At 27.6% G+C, this 23701-nt stretch overlaps 1 protein-coding gene and 1 pseudogene across 1 annotated transcript; both read right to left on the bottom strand.

Moving 5' to 3' along the window:
• Positions 1-13650: 13650 nt before the first annotated feature.
• LOC132938797 (cytochrome P450 4V2-like) lies at positions 13651-15523 on the bottom strand (annotated as a pseudogene).
• Positions 15524-16921: 1398 nt separating this feature from the next.
• LOC132937880 (cytochrome P450 4C1-like) lies at positions 16922-23317 on the bottom strand. The gene is made up of 12 exons (XM_061004465.1): positions 22851-23317; positions 22667-22776; positions 22183-22273; positions 21863-22051; positions 21708-21780; positions 21368-21494; positions 20205-20283; positions 18597-18703; positions 18444-18512; positions 18042-18210; positions 17783-17968; positions 16922-17697 (listed from the first exon to the last, which is right to left on the bottom strand). Exons 1-12 carry the CDS (start codon positions 23017-23019, stop codon positions 17498-17500), a joined length of 1569 nt encoding a protein of 522 aa, XP_060860448.1. The 5' UTR covers positions 23020-23317; the 3' UTR covers positions 16922-17497.
• Between the last annotated feature and the right edge of the window lie 384 nt (positions 23318-23701).

The following is a 23701-nucleotide window of genomic DNA, read 5'->3' as shown; positions in this document are numbered from 1 at the left end:
ATGCATTACACACCATCCACCACAACACTTACAGTTGGTATTATAGTCTATTCAGGATAAGAATGCCCAAATTTGAGGATGAATACTGATAACTGAGCCACCGGTAGCTATCTTAGATAAAATTAGTAAATACTATAGTTCAATATATTATACTACCTACCTAGTATTTGTCCTTACTATTACCAAAGAATAAAGATACCTGCCGCCGGATTAGTAATCAGAATTTGGCATTATTATACTGAATAGAGTAACATAGTTGTAAATGTTATACTTTAAACTCAGTTTTTTATCACCATATAGCGATTATTCTTATATATTTTATTTTATTAAGCATTTTTTTTACATAGAATTTACAAAGTGTTTTTGTTTCGACCTCGTTAGCTTACAGAGTTGAGTTTTTATATCAACAACTATTGTGCAACTTACTAATATTAACACGCGACCAACACGTTTTTACTTTTAGTAATGACGAATGAAATGAAGCAAAAACCCTCAAACAACAAAAGTATAAAATAGTCAAAATGTTTAAATTCTAATTATTTATATATTTTATTGGACCGATGTATCGAAACATTAGAACGGAAATTAGCTTCAATTGAACTAATTATAGTACATAGCTGTAGTACCAACTATAATATTTGTAGTTAAACATTTTAATTTTAATAATGCAACTATGTTATGACTATTTAATATTTGTACCCTAACTTTTTGTTATAGTCAGTAACTCATTAACTAAGTTGAACAGTTCAACTAAGTAGATTCTTAAATATAGTGTCAGTAAAATCTAAATAAAAGGTACAATAATTTTAATTTAGTGCAGTTAGCCTATAATAGGTTATATTTATTAATATGATTATAGAAAAAGTTGAATCAATTGCAATACTTTTAGCAACTTATAAGTTATGACTATATAGTAAAATTATTTTAGAAATGAATACTTCATAGGTAGGTGATAGTAGGCCATTAAATGTAATAATATTGTTTTAATTTATAAAATTGAGGTTTTTGTCAAAAACTACTGTTTCCAACTCCAACAATTCGTGTCGAAAATTATCACGATTTTTATTTTGAAATATTTCTATGAATCGATTAAGCCACATTTTTATATTTTTGTTAATTTATAAATTGCAATAAATGTTGTTAAAATTTTTAAAAAAATTATTAAAATTTAAAATTTGCCTCAATCGGTTGAAACCTGTTGTGAAAAATTTGAATATTTTGTCAGAATGCAAATCGAGGTAGGTAATCGTTGCGACGTATAGGAACCACGTAAGATTCCATACAACCTTCCAGTAAAGTTATATTTTATTTAAATATTATTTTAAAATGGGTTTAGTATGCAGTAAGATTAAAAACTCAATAATCTAAAAGAAAAAAACGGCAGATTTATAAATTCAATTAGAAACCTACACAAACCGCGAACAAACCAAATGTAGATGAAACTCCGTAAGTGTTTTTATAAAATGTAAATATTGTAACATAACAATATTATATTATACTGTATTACTGTACAATAGTTAAAATAGTTTTGGCCAATGGGTGGGCACATAAATTACCTACATCATAAAAATACATAGAACATAATGATTTTAAAAAAACAAAACAATATTGTTTACATGATTTCCAGACTGTAGACTTAACTATGGTATAATATGATATACAAATATTAAATGCATTCAATATTGATATTAATATTAACTACTTAATATTATTTACAAAATACAATTTTGAATTTAATATTTAATGATTATATAAAATGTATAATATATCATTATATTATTAAAGAAACGAAAGTAGAGGGCTCACAGTGCTTCCCGTACTCCACGTATTTTGCTCTGGACTATATCATATTCTATTTCACACCTCTGGCGAGTATTTGGTCTCCGGTAGTTGGCAGTTATGGCAATCGTAAACAGGTGGTAGGTACGGTAATTACCAACACCTACTGTTTACCATTAACTACCATTCCCGTATTCACTTCGATCGTGTGTACTGACGGACACTTACATTTTAAAAAGATATATAATTATATTGGAAGTGGCTATTTTCGCATCCGACGAAGATCTACAACAGGCATGTCAAACACGCGGCCCGCAGGTCATATTTTTGTGGCCCACGGCTACCAATATTAATTGACAAAAAAAAAATATATATATTAATGTCGTGTCACGGCTATCTTAGATTCAGTATGAAGGGTTATTGAGGCAAGAAAAACTGAAAGAGTTTATATTAGGGTATAAAAACAACAGATAATGTTTACTGATCGAGATTCAAAATGATTCAAATTTAATGAGGTTGGTGTTCCTGATTTTTATAATATTGTACCAATACGATATGTAGAAACTTGTAGATTTGCTAGTAAAATTATTTCTATGTTTAGTAGTAATTATGTGAGCAACTTTTTTCAATAATGAACAGTAATAAATTACCCGTTAGGTCCAGATTAACCGACACACATCTAAATGCAGTATTAAAAGTGGCTTCGTAAAATAATATTTCTCCCGAAATCGTTTTATTTTAGAATTTTAAGCTTCGCCTGTTTGTGAATACTTGGTGTATCTCCGTTTGGGTGTATCTATCTCAGTTTTAGTGTACCTCTGTGCATGAGCAAATTGGCGTCAAAGTACCTATGTATAGCTTTGTGTAGTAATTTGACCAACATGTCAACCACAATAGTCATGAATTAGATTTAGCATTTATTTTGGTATATTTTTTATTCTTTATTTTTGCACCGTTACACTATGTATGTTCTATAGCCTAAAACCTGTGTATACTTCGTAAAATAAAATAAAATATTATTTTTATTTTATTTTTTTCGTAAAATTTAAATGTTGAGATCTATAATATATTATGATCTAATTATTTTAGTTTAAAAGTAATGCAAGTTATGGTTTCCTAAAACTCTATGGTAACTAGTAAATTAACACGGGGACGTAATAGTTAGTATACGTATATAAGGTTTGTGAATGGTGTAAATATTTTGGACGTAATAGTACATATTTAATATCAGTGAAGGGCTAATCTACTATCTAAAGTTTTCTGATATCTCTAAAAACAATATCTAACATTTTCGTCAAAAACAATCAAGTGGTGACGTTGTGAGTCACAAACATACATTTGGTTTTAAGATATAGTTTCTTATAATTTTTGTAAACGCCACGATTGATGCATGATTTTACCTCACCTGCCCAAATGACAGCTTTTGGTATATAAGGCATCCATTTATATATTTAAAAAAAATATAATTTTCTACTGTGAATCACAAAATATTTGTATTAGGGATGCATTACGTTATTGATTATTAAACAACTACCGACAATTTCCGGTATAATATTATCATACATTGAATCTATAGGTATAGCGATAACATATATATACATAAATAACGATTTTCGTAAACTTATTACCAAATATAATCTTTATTAAATAATTAAAAAAAATCCAAGGTAAAGTCATAGGAATAGTCAGCTAATATTTCATTTAAAAGACCACTCCGAAACCAAATGAACTGCATAAAATATAAAATCTGCAAAATCTAAAATCTCTACCTCGCCCATAGCTGATATATTATATAACGAACTAGATTGCTAACTGTGGCCTATGTAGCCCGTGTATATCACTGAAGGCAACAATCTACAATAATTTTAATCTACAAGGCCAAAACATCATATAAGTTATTATTTTTTCTTCCTTTATTCTTTATAAATAAATGGGCGGAACCCTTTACAATAATATTTTTATTATTGACCAAACTTTTTTCTTTCATTGTATTAATTATAATTTATTTTTTTCTCGCTGATTTTATAATAATTATAGGCAAGGATTATTTATAAATACACTTTAATTATAGATAATAGATATTAGCCAATTTCATATCGACAGATATAATATATAAAATTTACAGTATAATGTGTTCAACGATAAAGGTAACACGAAATATTTTGAATGTGTTCGCGCCGGGAACGTTACAATAATAGAACGTGCGCCCAAATAGCTGTATGTACTCCGCTGCGCCTATAACATCTGACGCACACCGACCGATATGTGTTATAAACTTATAAGTGTGTATATATATGTGTAGCAAGACTCAAAGGAAATGGACGGGTTCGCCGAGCAAGACCAGTGAGTGCTAGTATGTGGTGGTGTGTGTATGTGTGTATATATTTGGGTGTGCTCATAGTGGCCTTCAGTGTTAGGACTTATCTAGATAAATTATCCAGATTATTATTTTTTTAAATTTTATCTTATCTAGATAAATTAATATAAGTTATCTAAGTATTTATTTTAGATAACAATTTAACTTATCTAGATAAATTTACAAGATACATTTTTTGGAGAAAATTAGCTAGATCTGTTCGAAAATGTTTTATTTTTATTCTCATTATTTGAGGCACAACTTGTACGTAAAATAACATCCAGGGCTAAAAATATATGACGTTATTCTGAAAAGACTATAAATTATTCCTATTTAGTACTTATTACTTATTAGTAATTAATATTCTGTATTCGGTTAATATAAATAATAATATATAAAATAATATACTAATTAATTTATGTAATTAGCGTATATTAGCATATTACTGTCGCAACAAATATGTCAAATTCCCAGAATTTTATAAATATTTTTAAACTATAATTAAAATACGAATAATAGAACAAATGGCAAGTTATAACCACCGCCATCCAAAACAAAATTCCATAGAATATAATATTATTCATTGATAACTAAAGATAAACCAGCCGTCTATTCATTCCGTATTTGCAATGCGTCTGAAATTAATGACAATTGATATTTGATAAGTCTGACGAGCAATACATGAGATGCTATTTATATATTTCGGGTTTTTATGTTTTATATTATACATCTATGGACTATAAAGTATTTAACAATCTCTTAACCAATTTTAATTGAACCTGACTTATAATAATAATAAACATTATTTCGTATACACAATGCTCGTAAATATCTTTTCAATGTTGTTAATTAATAATAATAATAATAATAATAATAATAGTACGTGACACGAAAAGTGGCCGGTGACCCCACCCCAGCCCGGCAGCGTATTTACGGATACTACTCGAGACTGGCCAATAGATCCCGAATTCAGTTAGGGTTCGTAAAACAAATTTATTTTACGGATACTACTTGAGTCTGGCCATTATGTAATATACCGCTATACTCAAATAAAGGCACATGTAATTTACCGCTATACTATGAATTTATCTAAATTTATTCTAATTTTGTTGATAGGTTAAAAATAGGTATGTAAAAACAATATTATTAACAGTGTATTTGCGACTATATCTATAAAAAAAATTAACTCATAATCTAATATGTAGAATGTAGATATATTACAATAATTTTAATAACGTTCATATACTAGTATTATTTAAATGTCTGTATTTTTTGTCTACGATATCTACATCCTTTCCTAGATAAGCAAATAAATAAAAACTATTATAATATTCTTAATTAAAATCCTAAAATTCAATTCCTATGATTTTACCTACTGTATCTACGATATCTACATCCTTTCATATGTTTTTATGTTTATAATATATCCACGTATAATTTAATATTTAAATATTAATTACTACTATTATAATATTCTTAGTTAGACATTAACAGATTAAAAATATGGTATCAATTGCCACGTATAATTTAATATTTATATATTAATAGCTAAAGGTGGGAGAGTATCCTAAATATAAACCTTAATGTCGGGTTGTATATCGAGGATTGCATTAATTTTCCTATTACAAAAGTTATTAATAGTTATTGCTTTCGCAGTTACACTTATGAGTTATGACTTATCACACTTAAATATTATTAGTTGGTAACTTACTACGTAGGTACGCACATTATGATATTTTGGAAATATAATTTTATTTACATTTATATCATCTACAAATATGTCTCACTTTTTTAATTTCGATTCTAATGTCCAAGTAGTGAAGTCTTATATCGTTAATGATAGTGATTATAATGCTACAATTAGAACCAAAATTTGCCAAGTCGATGATTCATACAGTAAAGGTTGCGATGATTGGGTTCGGAAATATTAATTATATTCAAAAACAAATTGGATAGTTAGATGTACATTTCCTAACAAACAAATGTATGTTTATCGTAGAGACTACATATGCCAACATTCATCAAAGAATAAAAGTCATAATTCTAATTTGACAAGGTTACGTGATAAAAACTGCAGTGCGTCAATTAAAATTGTAGTAAAAAAAAATACTGTGAACACACAAAGAAAAGATCAATATATGCGTCAAGGTTTAGACACAGAAATAAAGGTAAGACAATTTTTCCAAACAAATAAATAATTTTATTTTACTAATTTTTAGGTTTTTAATTTATTTTATTTTCGGGTAGGTAGTATTTGTCCATACTCATAGAGTTTATAATGCTGAAGCATATAGCTACCTTAGAGTAAGTAAGGAGGTCCGCGAAAATTTCATTACCTATTTTAATGGTGGAATGACCTGCTGCTGCTAAAACATATCACGAAGTACAGTAAGACTAACTAGTTCTATTGACGATGCGGATAATATGGAGTGCATTAAACAATTAGCTAATGCACAAATCAATCCTACCGATCGTCAAATATATCAACTATTTGAAACATGGAGGTTAGTAAAAATGAAATATCTTATTTTTTTATAACTATAAAATATTATTTGTATGAAAAAATGCACTTATTTAAATTAGTGAATCACACGAACATTAATTGTTGTACCTCTAAAACAAATTACCGTAAAAACATTAAATTTTCACTGAATGTATATACTGGCATTTTCTATACATGATAAAATCTTCAAAATATTTTTAATATTTTTAAGCTATTTATAAACATTTGAAATTTCCAATTTTTTTTAGTTTTTTTTTTTTATAAATGTCAATAAAATTTTATCCGTTGGTTAAAAAACTTGAAAATTTAATACAAGATTCCCCATAAGTTTATATAATAGCAGTTTGATTAAACATTAAGCAAATATTAAAAATACATAGGCCATTTAAAGTTCAAATTTTGACAAAATGTATTTAATTGAAAGATTACAAATTCTTCAGTTAATAAAAATAAAATGTATAAAACGTTTAAATTTTATAGCTATGAATTGAAAATTTAAAACAAGGTTCCACGTAAATAGTTAATTCTGCTGCAAAAAAAATCTAAAAACGATTCAAACACAGTTTTTTTTTTTTGTATTTATTTTAAGTTCAAATTCGGATGAAATTACCAATTAAATAACCAAAAATAACAATATTAGCTATATTGCTGTAATAAAAAATTATTAGTCGAGGGTACTTTAAATTGTATAATGTTTATACCTACTATGACTGAGTGAGTTGGGTTATTTGGGTATATGTACCAGTGGCGTAGACAAGGGGGTGACGTGGGGGTCACATCCCCCCACCCATTAACTTTATTTTTTGTTTTTGCTTACATTATGTAGTATGCACTATAAAAAAATATGATGTAATATTTTGTCATATTATGATCTATCGAGCTATTGAATTTTGACAGTTTTGTCAACATACTGATACCATTATAATTTTATTATCGTTTATTAATTGCAAAGTAAATAGTAATATTAATTATTTGGTCGAAATGGTCGATGACGATTGACGATGGATATACTTTATTATAATTTATAGCTTATCTTATTATTTATAGAGACGACACTATACATATAGTATATATATAATAATATGTATGACGTATGTGGGCTCGACTAAATACTTCCACAATTCCACTAGATTTTGAAGTAGCAAAAAAAATTTAGATAGATTTGTTAATTTAGTTATTATTTATTTTATTTAATGATGTAGCATTTTGTAAGTTTTGACTTTATAGAATATGGAGTATTGGAGTGGATAATCTTAAGTATTGTGTTTAATGTGAATTTTGAATCAATTCAAATTATATTCATTGTTCCTTATTGTTAAATATATTACTAGGTACCTTAGACAAAGTTTGGGGAGGGTGAAGATTTTCCAATTTTCTCACCTCCCATTTAGCTGTCGTTTTTTTTTTTTTGATCCCCCTCCTTTCAGAAATCATGTCTACGCCACTGGTATCTACATTTTTTTTTTTTAATAATAATAATATAATTAATATAGTACTTATAACATATCCTAGACTGCCAAACCATCTCCACTCAGAATTTGTTTTTGAATATAATTAATATTTCCGAACCCAATCATCGCAACCTTTACTGTATGAATCATCGACTTGGCAAATTTTGGTTCTAATTGTAGCATTATAATCACTATCATTAACGATATAAGACTTCACTACTTGGACATTAGAATCGAAATTAAAAAAGTGAGACATATTTGTAGATGATATAAATGTAAATAAAATTATATTTCCAAAATATCATAATGTGCGTACCTACGTAGTAAGTTACCAACTAATAATATTTAAGTGTGATAAGTCATAACTCATAAGTGTAACTGCGAAAGCAATAACTATTAATAACTTTTGTAATAGGAAAATTAATGCAATCCTCGATATACAACCCGACATTAAGGTTTATATTTAGGATACTCTCCCACCTTTAGCTATTAATATATAAATATTAAATTATACGTGGCAATTGATACCATATTTTTAATCTGTTAATGTCTAACTAAGAATATTATAATAGTAGTAATTAATATTTAAATATTAAATTATACGTGGATATATTATAAACATAAAAACATATGAAAGGATGTAGATATCGTAGATACAGTAGGTAAAATCATAGGAATTGAATTTTAGGATTTTAATTAAGAATATTATAATAGTTTTTATTTATTTGCTTATCTAGGAAAGGATGTAGATATCGTAGACAAAAAATACAGACATTTAAATAATACTAGTATATGAACGTTATTAAAATTATTGTAATATATCTACATTCTACATATTAGATTATGAGTTAATTTTTTTTATAGATATAGTCGCAAATACACTGTTAATAATATTGTTTTTACATACCTATTTTTAACCTATCAACAAAATTAGAATAAATTTAGATAAATTCATAGTATAGCGGTAAATTACATGTGCCTTTATTTGAGTATAGCGGTATATTACATAGTAGCCAGACTCAAGTAGTATCCGTAAAATAAATTTGTTTTACGAACCCTAACTGAATTCGGGATCTATTGGCCAGTCTCGAGTAGTATCCGTAAATACGCAGCCCGGCAAGAACAGCCGATAGCCTTGGGTTTTCTTGTGTGTGTATTATTTTGTGTACTTACATGACGGTATATATATTTTTTTAAATTAGTTGTTCTAATTAAAATTTTTTAAATTATCTGTTATTTAAATATTTAGATAATTATCTAGATAAAATATTTTTTATCTTTTATCTTTTTGTTAGATGAATTTGATTTGTTTATCATTTGTCTGTATCTTAGATAAAATTTAGTGTTGTTATCTTTATCTTTATCTAGATGATTTTTTTGTTATCTGTTCCTAACACTGGTGGCCTTTGCATTAGAATAAAATGTTAACACGCATTTTTGATATTAAGTTGCTATAATATAATAATTGTTTAAATAATGCACAGTATAGAATATTTGGCCCTTTTGGCCTAGCAGATAAAAATAATATAAGCAGCTATTTGAGCTGCTACTCGTAAAAGTATAATTTTGGCCTACTGGCTCGACAATACAATATAATATAATAAATGGTTAAAAAATCACAATTTGTCGGTGCACGGCTGGCCAGCTGCTAGTCTTGCCTAAATAATAAGGTTGACACACACAATAACAAGAGTAAATGATAATTAGGGTTACAATTTAATAAGTGGCGATTCGCTCCGTAAAAGAATATTCTAATAATACGTCCGCGGAGATCAGCACACACGGGTCCGCAAACAATATAATAATTTTTGCGATTCGCGCCTACGATAATAATTATTACAAGAATAATGACACACTGCTTGCGACGACTCAAAGTATCGGCGTATTTCGTCTGACTGGCTAATGAACCCAAACATAAATTATAATGTTATGTGATTATACGCGAATATCAATTTAGCATAATATTAGGTGAAAACAGAATGCATGCAGACTTTGGTTTTCATATGTGTTGTTTTTTTACTGCAAAAAAAAGGATTTAAACATACACCTATTTTTGAAAAGTTTTAATTTTTAAAAAGATTTCTCAGCGTGTGCAACAAAACGAATTTTTTATATAGTAACCTCCCTTTTTGAGATCAAATTAAAATAACCTTAATTATTTTTAGTAACTTTGACATACAATTTTTGATAAGCCAACATTTTGATTTATGCATGTTGTATTCATCATATTTTTAACAAACTATATACAATTCTACAATGTTCCGTGTGATTTCACATATATTTTTTTTAAAACTCGTGTGGTGTCGTAAGTTAAGCACATTTTACATTATTTTTACAAAAATATTAATAGACTGTTAAAACATTAATAATTAATACAATATGCATAAATCAAAACACTAGCTCACTTTCGGTAAGTCAATTTTTAAGATTAAAAAAAACTTAAATCAATGTTGCTTGAAAAAATTCAAAAGTAATTCAAATTCAAATTCTTAAAAAGGGTGGTAACAAATCAAAAAAATTGTTTCATAGCGCATGTACTGACATTTTTCTAAAACAGGTGTAATATTAAGTCCTTTATACAGTAAAAAAAACCCGAATGAAAATCATACGTTCAAAATATTTTTATTTAAAATACTTTTATCGTTAAACATACTGTATAAAATATGTCGCGTTGTTCAGATGTATAAAAACCTTCACTTTGATAGTTATTATTTTGTAATCCTATATAGGTTAGCCTTGGGCTCAGGACACACAATGTATTTATACAATAATGTTAAGGAAAATTTTAGTTATTTTGTTTGTATTTAAAAATATTAAATGTGGGTACTTAAAACTTTTTAAGCATACGATTATATTTTATTATTTTCTATTATTAGGACTTTTTCTTAATTACTAAACTTCTTAGAAATACCTACATATAAAACAAAAAAAAAATCAATGACTAACAACATTATATTATAACGTTGCTGATTTTCGATACTATAGTTTTAATATTTAGAAATTCGGAAAGCCCACTATGCGATAATTTGTAAATAAAGTACTTATATTTTGATACCTATATTTGTATTTTTCGGTGAACCACGATTGCGCCCAGCTTACCTTTTTCCATTCAAAAAACGCAATACGATTGCGCTCGACCAATTAGCACTATCGCGCCAGTATATAACCTTTCTTACCTGCATAAAACGCAACACGATTGCGCTCTTATATATATATATATATATATATGTGTTTGTCCCGTATATGTATATGTTATATAACAATTTTCTACTACACTATTTAAAAATACAGTCGGACTTGGTTTTCCTTGGACTTGATTTCCCCATATGTACAACCGAGTAATCGAGATAATGTTTTATTGTTAAGTTATCTTATTATCCATGGACTGCAGATATCAGTATGCGTCAATGATAGTGTCGTGATCGGATTTTACATTTGAGCTGCAATTGACTATTGGCTGTTGACTGTTAACTATTTTAAACCGTGTTTAACTCACTAGCTGTTCCGTAAAGTGTAGGTATCGTCGTGAAAATAATAATAGTGTAAAAAATGGATCTATGTATATCAAAAAAGTTCGAGACTGAGAAAGGTAAACCATGCATATTAGTAAATGGTCATAAATATAGGGAATATAAAATAATTAAAAGCGTAGGCAGTATTCGGTATCGGTGTACTAACAAAAATTGCCAATCGAGTATATATGTTGACAATAATGTTACGAAAGTTCTTAGCATGCTTAATGAACACAATCATGAAAATATTTCGGAAAATATCGTTTGTAGACAAATAATAAATTCACGAATTAAAAGAAAATGTGAAAACAACTTATTCACAAGGCCGAACAAAATAATTCGACAAGAACTACGTAGCACTGAAAATGATTTACAAACCGCCATTCTGATATCAAATTATGGAGAAAAAGTATGTACGATTTCCGTAAAAAAAAATTACCAACAATTCCAAAATCACTGGAAGAATCAAAATTTCAATTGTTTAACTTGCGCGATACTCTTAAAACTAATTTAGATGAATATTTTTGCTACATGGAAGAAATTTCAAATATAGTTGTATTGACTTGCCCAACTAATCTGGATATATTAAGTCGTTCAAATAATATTTTTGCTGATGGCACATTTTTACATTCGCCAAAATACTATGATCAACTGTACACAATTCATACGCTACAAAACGGTTTTTATATTCCTTTAATATACTGTTTTTTGACGTCAAAATCAACTGAATATTATGTAGATATGTGGCGCACTATTATAAAATTATGTTTAAAGTTGACAGGCATAAATGTATTAATATCATTGGCTAATTGTAATTTTCATTTCGATTTTGAAAAAAGCGCACACAATGCTATTAAAGAATGTTTTCCGAATAGCAAAATTATGGCCTGTAGATTCCACTTAGGTCAAAGTTGGTTCAGAAAAATCCAAAGCAATAGCGACTTATTAAAAGAATATAATTCAAAGTCAGAAATAGGCCTTTGGTTAAAATGTTTTTTATAACATATACATATACGGGACAAACACTAATATATATATATTAGAGCGCAATCGTGTTGCGTTTTATGCAGGTAAAAAAGGTTATAGACTGGCGCGATAGTGCTAATTGGTCGAGCGCAATCGTATTGCGTTTTTTGAATGGAAATAGGTAAGCCGGGCGCAATCGTGTTACACCTGTATTTTTTAATGCTGGCTAGATGAATTTACTTTTAACAGAACCGTTATAAAATTATTTATTTAATTATAAATCCTTCATTAATGACAATAATCGTAACTATATTGGACGAACGGATACAATGGAGATATAATGTGTTCTAAACTTATGTTTAGAAACCTAAAACCACATCGTAGGGGCACTGATCACATTTATTTTTGTTTCATAATTGTTTTTCAAGTTAATTCAAATATATCAAATTATAGAAATGGACTAAATAGCCAAGGCACTATTAAAACAAAATTTCACCATTACACAATAATCAAATGTGAGTTGCGGTAATACTGTGAGACAATGGGTTAATTACTTTCAGAATACTTTTAAATACTTTTTATTAATTACGTTTGTATTTTTAAAATGTCTAACAAATTGCCTATACCAAACTCCTTGTAATTATGTGTATCTAATATTGTGTTATTTATTTTAGTACAAATATTAAATTACAATAGTTAATACATATATATATTAATATATGAATTGTAGATGGTATACATATACCTTCTACAAAAAATAGGTTAGCCTTAGGATAGGGATACACAGTGCATTTTGACCGCGTTAAAAAATATAAATATTAAAATTCCGCAACAGCCGCGTTCGATCATACTATATGATTATTATGTAGATGATTATTTAATGTATTTTCCTGTTCTTCTGTCTATTATTTCTGTAGAATTGAGTGTATGGTTCTGTCCCGTGCGTCCAAATTTAGCTGGCGATGCTCCAAGAGTTGCCGGTTTTGAACGGTCCACGTCGTTCGTTTTGGTGCCTGACGAAGAAATTGGTCAGGTGGTTGTTTTGCTGTTATGGTTCTATTTACATGATGGATCAGTAAAGGTCTATTTATAATACTTTCGCATCGCGTCTAAATCTAATGCTCTATAAAAATAAATTGACATGTTTAATTTCAAGTTAAATATTAAGTAAGAAAAAGAAACTATCTGAACTTATAAAAATCATTGTTTTGTTTAACTGTACAATTGCCTCTCCAAATTCACACTCTTTATTGTTTGATTGAGTGTCAAGATTGTAACCCATAGTCGTTTCTAGATATAAAATTATCAGTTAGTAACTTAATATAGAAAATTATCTCAAATCATTAAAGATTTAGATAGACAATGAGTTTTATACTTACGACAAATTGTATCAAGAGCAGCTGGTGCATATAGTGCCAGAGATCGAACATTTGCGTTTTGTTTAATTCCTTCGTAACAATCCTGATGAGAATTTTGTTTTTTTCGTTCAACACGGGAAAAAACTGTTCCAAAAGTTTAGCATTAAAAACGAGAGTGATCAAGCGACGATTTTTCCGCCATTATTCAACTGTAATCGTATTAAAAAAATTTGTACTGTAATATTAAATTCTTAAGAATCTCATTGTATCCACTAGAATGATTTCATTTTATATGTTGTACAAATAAATTTATTTTATTCTATATAACTTACCTGGTGCAGTAAGTAAACCTTTACCCATCGCATTCCTGAAAAATTCGTACATATGGCCTTTGTGAAGCGCCTTTGAACTATTTAAGACAATCTAAAAAAATTATATGATAATAATAAGAATTGCCTATTTTTTTAAGTTGATCATTTTTAGAAATGTAAACAAACTAATTACACATAGATACTTAATAGATACTTACACATCGTCAAGAAACTGGAAAATTTAAGATAAGGTTCCTCATACGTTTTGATAGTTAAAACAAAAAAAAAATTGAGCGTAAATCCACAATACAGTTTTATGAACGTTTGAATAGTTGGAAATTAAAAATTCAGTGAATTCATAAATACTCGTTGAACGATTTTCTTATTTTGTTATAATTTAAAAATTCATAAACGTAGCTAATTGAAATTTTTAGTAAATATTTGTTTTATCATTTTTTATAGATTCAGAATAACATTTTAAAAATATTCTGACTTTTTTGAGTTTTTTCTATACATTTCTTAAATATGCCCTTATGATGCGCCTCTGAACTATTAAAGACGATCTAAAATATATGATAATATGTAAACATTGATAATAAATATCATATATAATTGATATAATATAAATAAGCTATGTGATATTAAATTATTAATATTTAGAAGTGGAGATGTTATCAAAAAGTTAACAAATTGATTTTATATTTTTCTTTAGATACTTACACATCGTTATACTATAGAAGGAGTATTTATAAGATGAATTTTTATTTCGAATATATTATTGAATTTGTATAATTATAACAGTGAAAAAATAAATTTTCAAAAAATTGTATTTTATATGTAATATAAAAATATTATATGAATATATTAAGCTCCGTGTTAGTTAACTGTTTGATGTAAATTACATTAGACCAATAAATTATATTTATTGTTTTGAAAAAGTAATAACTTGTAAGTCTTCTGGTTTAGAGATGATAACCGCAAAATATGGTCCTAACCATATTCTAAATGGTAATAGATCATATTCTTTGGCAAAACCAATTATTTTACTCATGATCTCTGAAGAATATCAAAAAATATACATGTGTAGTAAATTTAATTTGTTTTTAGGAATATATTATCTTCATTACGTTCTGATGATCCAATAAATTTATATACTGTTCCTATGATCGGGTACGCTGGAGGCCCCGGCACACTAACAGCCAATAATTTTTCAAAGTGCCTGTTTCGCCATTTGTAGTAACACCACACAAGAACAACACCAAATATGTATGCAATAATTTCAATCATTATAGTTTTATATTTAAATCCACTGATTGGCAGTATTAAACGGTATTTCTATTATAAAATCATTTAACACAATAATATTAAATCGTCAGCGTCAATATATATAGTCTTAAGAGGACGCTAAAAAATAGATATTTGGTGTTTCCGTCACACAAGTGCATAACATAGAAAATGTACGCTCAGCAGATCACGTTTAACTCAGTTTAAAAATTAAAGTTAATCGAAACTTGATGGTAAGAACATTACTTGTGTTTATATGTTTTGTATGGGTTTTTTACGAAAATTCAATTTTTAAGTGAGTTATGAGCATTTTTAATTTACGCTATATTATACACGCATAACTTACTAAAAAAATCACACACAAACACGGATAATGTACTTACTATCAAGTGTCATAATAGATCGATTCACACTAATTTTTAAACTAACGAAGCTAAACGCGTTCTCCTGAGCGTAAATTTGTTATGTTACGCACTTGTAAAACGAAGACAACAGATGGTTCGATAGCTGTGTAGTGTCCTCTTAATATTACAAACCTTTAATCTAAATTAAAAACGAAAAATATCTCTTTACAGTGATTAAATTAATATTATACAATTACATTGAACTTTTTAGTAAATTATATTGTTTATTAAAATAATATAATAGGTACTTATATTCAGTATAGTTTTTCGCTACTATAATTATTGATTTCATTACTTTACCTAAATTGTACTCAATGACTTAATGCAACAAAAATAACTAATGGTTTTTATTCGCTGACTTACCCTTTTTATATATTTTGTCTATATACATTTATTCCTATTATATTACAATATTATATTATAACTTTGTAGTAGGGATAGACACAATATATGATGCGTGCTTACATGTAAAATACCAGTTCTTGATTTAATCACATTTATACTGGATACATTAAATTTTTTTGAAATTACATTACGATTCTATCTATATTAAAATCGTACTTAACTTGGTATCTTATATTTAAAGATGAGTGCCCCCACGTACTACGCAGTATTTGACACTTATGCCCGGAATCCACGGGAAATTGTTCCCAAATGTTTGACGTCGTCCCCAGATACAAAAACATTAAGGTTGACATAACTTAAATCCAGCTGTTGAATAGATTTATGTTAAATTTACAAAAGTTTATATAATGGAAATGGTGTGTAAAATTAAATCCCTGTTCATGAACTTTGAAAATAATAATCGGCTCTTTTATTATACACCACAAATTTAAGAATTTTGTTTTATAATTAATTACCTATAAACTATAGCATTCTCGAATTATGAGAGTTAACATTGTATTGTAACCCATTAGACATTACAGATTCTACAAAAAAAAAGTAACCTAGTATTATAGCTAAATAAACATTAAAATAATTAATACTGAATACATAGTCCATACTTAATTATCATTTATTTACTATCACAAGACACGAACAATTGCATTGAAAAATATGATAAATAAACATAAAATATCGATAAAACTTTATTATGGTGGTATGAAATCAAAACACAAACAAATATTACTGACTTAATCTCAAAACATTATTGGATCATAAATCACAAGAAATTGAAAAAATATTTTAACTATCCAAGATTAAACAATTAATGTACTACACAGTTTAAAAATGTCAACTTATTATGTATAAATATCAACCAACAGTAAACTATTACCTGCATATATAAAACATTGAAAAATAAAAAATAAAAAATAAAAAAAAAAATAAAATGCATTCAAGTTTTTTTTAAATGTTATAAATTAAGTTAAACAATGTTTTTAATTGAGCATTAAGTTAAGTTATTTTAAATATTTAATACACAATTTAAGCTTAAAAATTAAAATTACTTATTCTCCTTTATTCACTGTTGTTTGTATTGTTGTATTTAATAAAAAACATGTACACTAATATTATAACTGATATCTAACTCAAAAGTATTTCAAATAAACTAATCATATCAATCAATTGCACATTATCCTTGCTGATTCTGGTTCCACTTGTATGTTGGTCTTCTGTCTCTTGGTCGAATCGTAACAGGATAACCGTGAACACTTCTCATCAATAAACCTAATGTTAACTTAATATCTGTTAATTTGACATCTGTGTGTACGCTAAAATGTCGCAAGAATGTTGACACAACGGCTTTCATCGACAACATGGCATATTTAGATCCTATCGTTTGAATTGAAATACAATAGTATTACAATATATATATATATTGCAGTCTTATATTAGATTTCACAAAATATAACTTTACCTATGCAACCTCTAGGACCACCACTAAAAGGAATGAAGCTATATTTATGACGTTTAGCGACATTTTCAGGGCTGAAGTTTTCAGGATTAAAAGACCAAGGATTTGAGTATAAATCAGGACTTAAATGTGTGGCTAATAAAGCTATAACACACGTCGTTCCTTTTGGCAGTACGTAATCACTTGAAACTAAAGCACAAACAATTTAACATCAATATACACCAGTAGTGGTAATTGGTAGTAAATTTTACGATTCACTCACATATTTTAAGATCTTCTTGAATTTCTCTGAGTAACAATGGTCCTGTTGGATATAATCGAAGGGTTTCTTTTATCACTTGTTCTAAGTACACGAGTTTGGTAGTGTCATCAATAGTTATCGTTTGGTCACTTTCGCCAAATATATCGTAAATTTCATTGTATACTTTATCCTGAATATAAATCAAATGCATCAACAAAATCATTAGGTAGGTACCTACATTGATTTAATTTGTATTTAAATAAAAATTCAATATTTGAATCCATCTTTCAAATACATAGGTTTTACGTATTTAACATAGGTATACATTTTAAACATTTAATGTTTAAAAGTATCACAAGTAACTTCAAAAATATTTAGTATTTTTCTCATATGCTAGGTATTATAATATAATATATTATTTACTTGGATATCTTGATGTATGGCTATCATCAAAAGACAAAAACATACTGTGATAGCGCTGGTTTCAAAACCCTGTAATTTTAATAATTATATATTTAATTCAAAACATTTTTCATATCAAGAATATACAAGATATGGTAATTAACAGATATTTACCCCAGCCATCATCGTTACAACCTCATCCCTAATATCGGAATCTGAAAGTTTACCACCATCATGTTTCAGTTCGAACAATATGTCCAAAAACCGTTTTGATTGGTTTTCTAAATAATAGGTAACGCATTTTGTTTAGAACTTGATATTATTATTTGTATTATTGGTTATAGTGTTGTGCTGGTAAATCCAGCGCGACGGTAGTGGCACGAAGCTAAGTAAAAAAAATTGCGGAGTAGCCACTAACGTATAATAACAGGAGCTAGAGTTTTACCATTGAAAAACCGTCCTAATTTATGTCAATTCTTTGCCAAGCTCTACAGGGCAAACGGCTGAACATATAAAGTCGTATAAGGTATCAATCGATCAGAAATATTTTGCAGATGGGGAAAGAGGAACTCGCTAGCAGATTGGTTAGATAGTTTATAAGTTATAAGCAAAAATGTTCAAGTACTTTTAAGACCGGAGAGATTTTGCGTACGGAACGAAAATATCGTAAATGTCCCGTCCCCCCCGGACCAACCACTTATCACTCCCACTACTCTCATCACGATGGCGGCGACGACGTACTACTACGACGACGACGTACGACGATTATAGATTGCGACAACGCGGTCTCTGTGATTGTTTACTGAATTCGCGACGGTATTATATTATTAAGCTGAAAGCTTGTAACAGTTTTAATAAGAAAATAAAACAATCAGGTGATTAATTCTTTGCCCGTGGCAACAATTAAGGTCGATGGAAAATCATATGTTCTTAATTCTATGATTTGCCATCATGGTCCATCTATGACTCAAGTCTCAAGCCCATTACAGTCATTACACATCAATTATTAAACATAATAATAAAATATGGGCTAGATGTAACGATATGTCTATAATTATGGAACGCTGGCCTCGTGGTGGAAAAAATGTTTACATTATAGTTTTAGAAAAAAGATATAACAGGAGGCCAACAATGCATGCTATATGGATTATTATTATGTATTATTATTATTATTATTATATACAGTCAAATAACATCGCGACTTATTTCATAAAAAATAGCTGATATCACACCAAAAACACTTCGTTATAACTCCGCTTTTAAAAAAAAGCTAAGTTAAAAAAAAATTTAGTAATGATTAAATCTTTAGAAGAAATGATATAATATGATATAATATTTAAACTAAGTAAAATGCCATTTTATAATATTACAAATACCTATGATGACAAATAGGATCAATTGTAATGCTAAATACTTAGTCAACATATTGTTTATAACTATTTGGCAGGACGTAAAAGTATACTTAAATAAATACAATTAAGTAACCACTATAGTATTTTTCGTAATTAATAATGTATAAACAATATGTTGAATAAGTATTTAACAATTTAACATTAGAATTCATCTTATTTGTCATCATAGGTATTTGTAATATTATAAAATGGCATTTTACTTAGTTTCCATATTATATCATGTCTTTTAAAGATTTAATTATTACTAAATTTATTTATTTTTTAACTTAGCTTTTTTTACACGAAGTTATAACGAAGTGTCTTTGGTGTATATATATATTAAACAATGGTGGTTTAAAATTGTATAGGCATATAGTCTAAAATAACTCACCATCGTCATTGTCGGTTATGTCTTTTTTATTAATTGATTTTTTTTTCTGGTCAAATTCATATTTCTTTTCCTTGATTAGCTATAAATGTAAAATACTCGTATATGTAGAGGTAACAATAAGTTATATGCAAGCACATTGTACCTATAATATATAATATTATGAAAATAAGCCAGTGTAAGAAACTCCGGGAAATGTGCACAATTCTCTATGACCTTTACAATTAGTAAAAATCAAAATTATCCAGGTATTGTTCTCAATCTTATACATAGTTTTATCTCCGGACAAAGAATACAAAATGAATTGCTACAACAATATATATACGATAAATGATTGCTTAAACCAACCAAGCACCTAGTACCTTAGTAACCTTACCTAACCTAGTATAGTGTATTGTCAATTAAACCGTCCACTAGTTTTATTGCGTTTATCAGTCTGATTTCAGGAGATTTATAATTAACTATGAAACTTACATATATATCATACTACTTTTATAGTTATGACTTATCTTTGCTAGTACCCGTGCTATCGTTTGTATTTGTGTTATATTTTTTGAGTGAATAATAATGAAATGTGTTGATTAATAATGACCGACCAAAAGAGGGTATTTTATAAACATTATAATAATTTATATAATTACTGAAAAAAAAAATGTACTGTACAATTTGTTTCAACAATTAAATGTGATGAAATTATTGTAAATACAAAGCATGCGAAATCAATAAATTGTGGTAGAGTAAAAGTGTAAAACGTAATCAATCATATCTCACTATTATAACGAAATTCAACATAGATTAGGTAATATGTTGAATGGAGAATAAATAAAGTACACATGTTGACAAGACTGGGAATTACCTAGAGAGTTATTAAGTTCAAAATTAACTTAACTTTCTAGTTGTTTTTTTCTATTTTGGTTTTTTTTCATGGGTTTGTTCACAATATTATACAATATACTTAATTACCTTATTGCACTTTTTTCAATAACAAATTTTCTACTTTTCCCGTAACCTATAAGCACATGCATAAAAGTCTAAAAAATAAACGTATAATTATCATTTCATCGTAATGGGTTTTAACGTTATACACAACAGGCATAACAATGCATAACGATCAACGACCAAAGTCATTGAAATCCTTAAGTCTAAAATAGGTACACACTACACACTTGTAATGGAAATTGTTTCACTGTTTCGAAGATTCTTTGCTGTCCAGTCAGTTTTAAATACATTGAAAACAAGATTTCCGGGTATAACCATGGTTTGTAAATTCTCATCGCGTCTAAATCTGTTCCTCTGTATAAACAAATTAACGTGGTTAATAGTTATGCGTTTGAGGTACCTACCAAATGAAAGGGGCAATTTAAATATTCAGAATGACCTATAAAGAGTATAATGGAGTAAAATCATTTGTTTTTATCAAATTACATAAGAAATCGTATTGAATGGTTATTAATGGTTATCATACAATATATTAAAATGTCCTGAGGACTTTTTATTAAGTATTACATTACAATTGCTTCGCCGAATTCACATTCTTTATTGTTTGATTGACTGTCAAGATTGTAACCCATAGTAGTTTCTATAGATAAAATATCCATTAGTAACTATACATAAATATCTAAAATCGTTGTGGACAGTAGGTATTAATGAATTATACTTACGACAAATAGTATCAAGAGCAGTCGGTGCAATATATTGCCAGAGATCGAACGCTTGTGTTTTATTTGATTCTTTCATAACATTCTTGATAAGAATTTGGTTTTTTTCGTTAAACACAGGGAAAAACTGTTCCAAAAGTTTGGCATTAAAAGCGGGATTGATCATTCGACGATGTATCCGCCATTTGTCCACTGTAATCATTTTGAATTATTTTGAATTGTAATATAATTATAATACATATAATATATTTGTATTTACTAAAAATGATTTTATTTATATTTTGTACGGATAAATTTCGTTAAAACTTTTGTACACAAATTACCTGGTGCAGTAAACAAACCTTCACCCGCATAATTCTTAAAAAATTCATACATTCGACCTTTTTGAAGAGCCTTTGAACTATTTAAGACAATCTAAAAAATACAAGCAATTATAATAAAGATAGCCATTTTTTTTAAAATTTAATAATATTTAGCAATGGAGATGTTCTTCAAAAAGTAAACAAACTAATTTTATATTCTTTAGTACCTATTCGTACTAATCATTATTCTAAAGAGAAGTATTTTTAATTCTTATTAATTCAAAATCTTTTCTTTCTAATATACTATTAAAATTATATAATTATATCAGTTAAAAAATAAATCTTCAATTTTTTTTAACTTATATAAAATGACAATATGAATATATTAAACTCGGTGACCATCAACTGCTTAACTTATTGTTTATCTAACTGTTTAATTTAGATGACATTAGAGTCTAATGATTAGACCAATATATTATATTTATTGTTTTACAAAATTAATTACTTTTAGGTCTTCCGGTTTGTCAATGACAACTCCAAAATATGGTCCTAACCATATTTTAATTGGATCTAGTTTATATTCGTTGACCAAACTAATTATTTGACTTATGATCCCTGAAGAATATCAAAAAGTATACATAGTATGTAGTAAATTTAATTTATTTTTAGGAATAAATTATGTTCATTACGTTCTTGTGATCCAATAAATTTATATCCTGTTCCAATGATCGGGTACGATGGAGGTCCCGGCATTCTAGCTGCCAATTTTTCAAAATGCCTGTTGTTCCATTTGAAGTAACACCAAAACACCACAATAATAACAACACTTAGGTAAATGATTATTTCATTCATTATCATTTTAAAATTGAAATCCACTGACTGGAATTAAACGATGGTTATTTTATAAAATCATTTAACACAATAATAGTATACCCTGTCTGCGTCAGCATATATTTAGTCTTAATTTTAAACTTTTAATCTAAATTAAAAACGAAAACTATCTCTCTACAGTAATTATATTAATATTATAAAATTAAATTATTATTATGCTATATTGTATATTAATACTCATATTCACTATAGTATTTCACTACTATTTATTTCATTACTCTATCTAAATTGCACTCAATAACTGAACTCAACAAAAATAACTAATGACGTTTATTCGCTGACGAATCCTTCTTATATATTTTGTCAATAGACATTTAATTCTATTATATTACAATATTACAAATACAACACATTAAAATGTTGTAGAAGGGATGGATTTACATACAACGTATGATATGTGCATACATTTTAAATACCAGTTTCTGATTTAATTACATATATACTTCCTTAATTTTTTTTAAAATAACATTAAGATTCAATCTATAATAAAATCTTACTTACCTTGGTATAATATATTATATATTATATAATATACAGTGGCGGCTTGTGCTATAGGGCACACGGGCACGTGCCCCACCTAAAAAATTGAGAAGAAAGAAGAAAAATTTATATTAAATTATTAAAATTAAAATTGAATAGGTATTTCTTC

This window comes from Metopolophium dirhodum, chromosome 2 (genome assembly GCF_019925205.1).
Source record: "Metopolophium dirhodum isolate CAU chromosome 2, ASM1992520v1, whole genome shotgun sequence".
NCBI lineage: Eukaryota > Metazoa > Arthropoda > Insecta > Hemiptera > Aphididae > Metopolophium > Metopolophium dirhodum.
The sequence above is the reverse complement of the archived record's forward strand: the minus strand, read 5'-3'. Positions and strand labels throughout refer to the sequence as shown.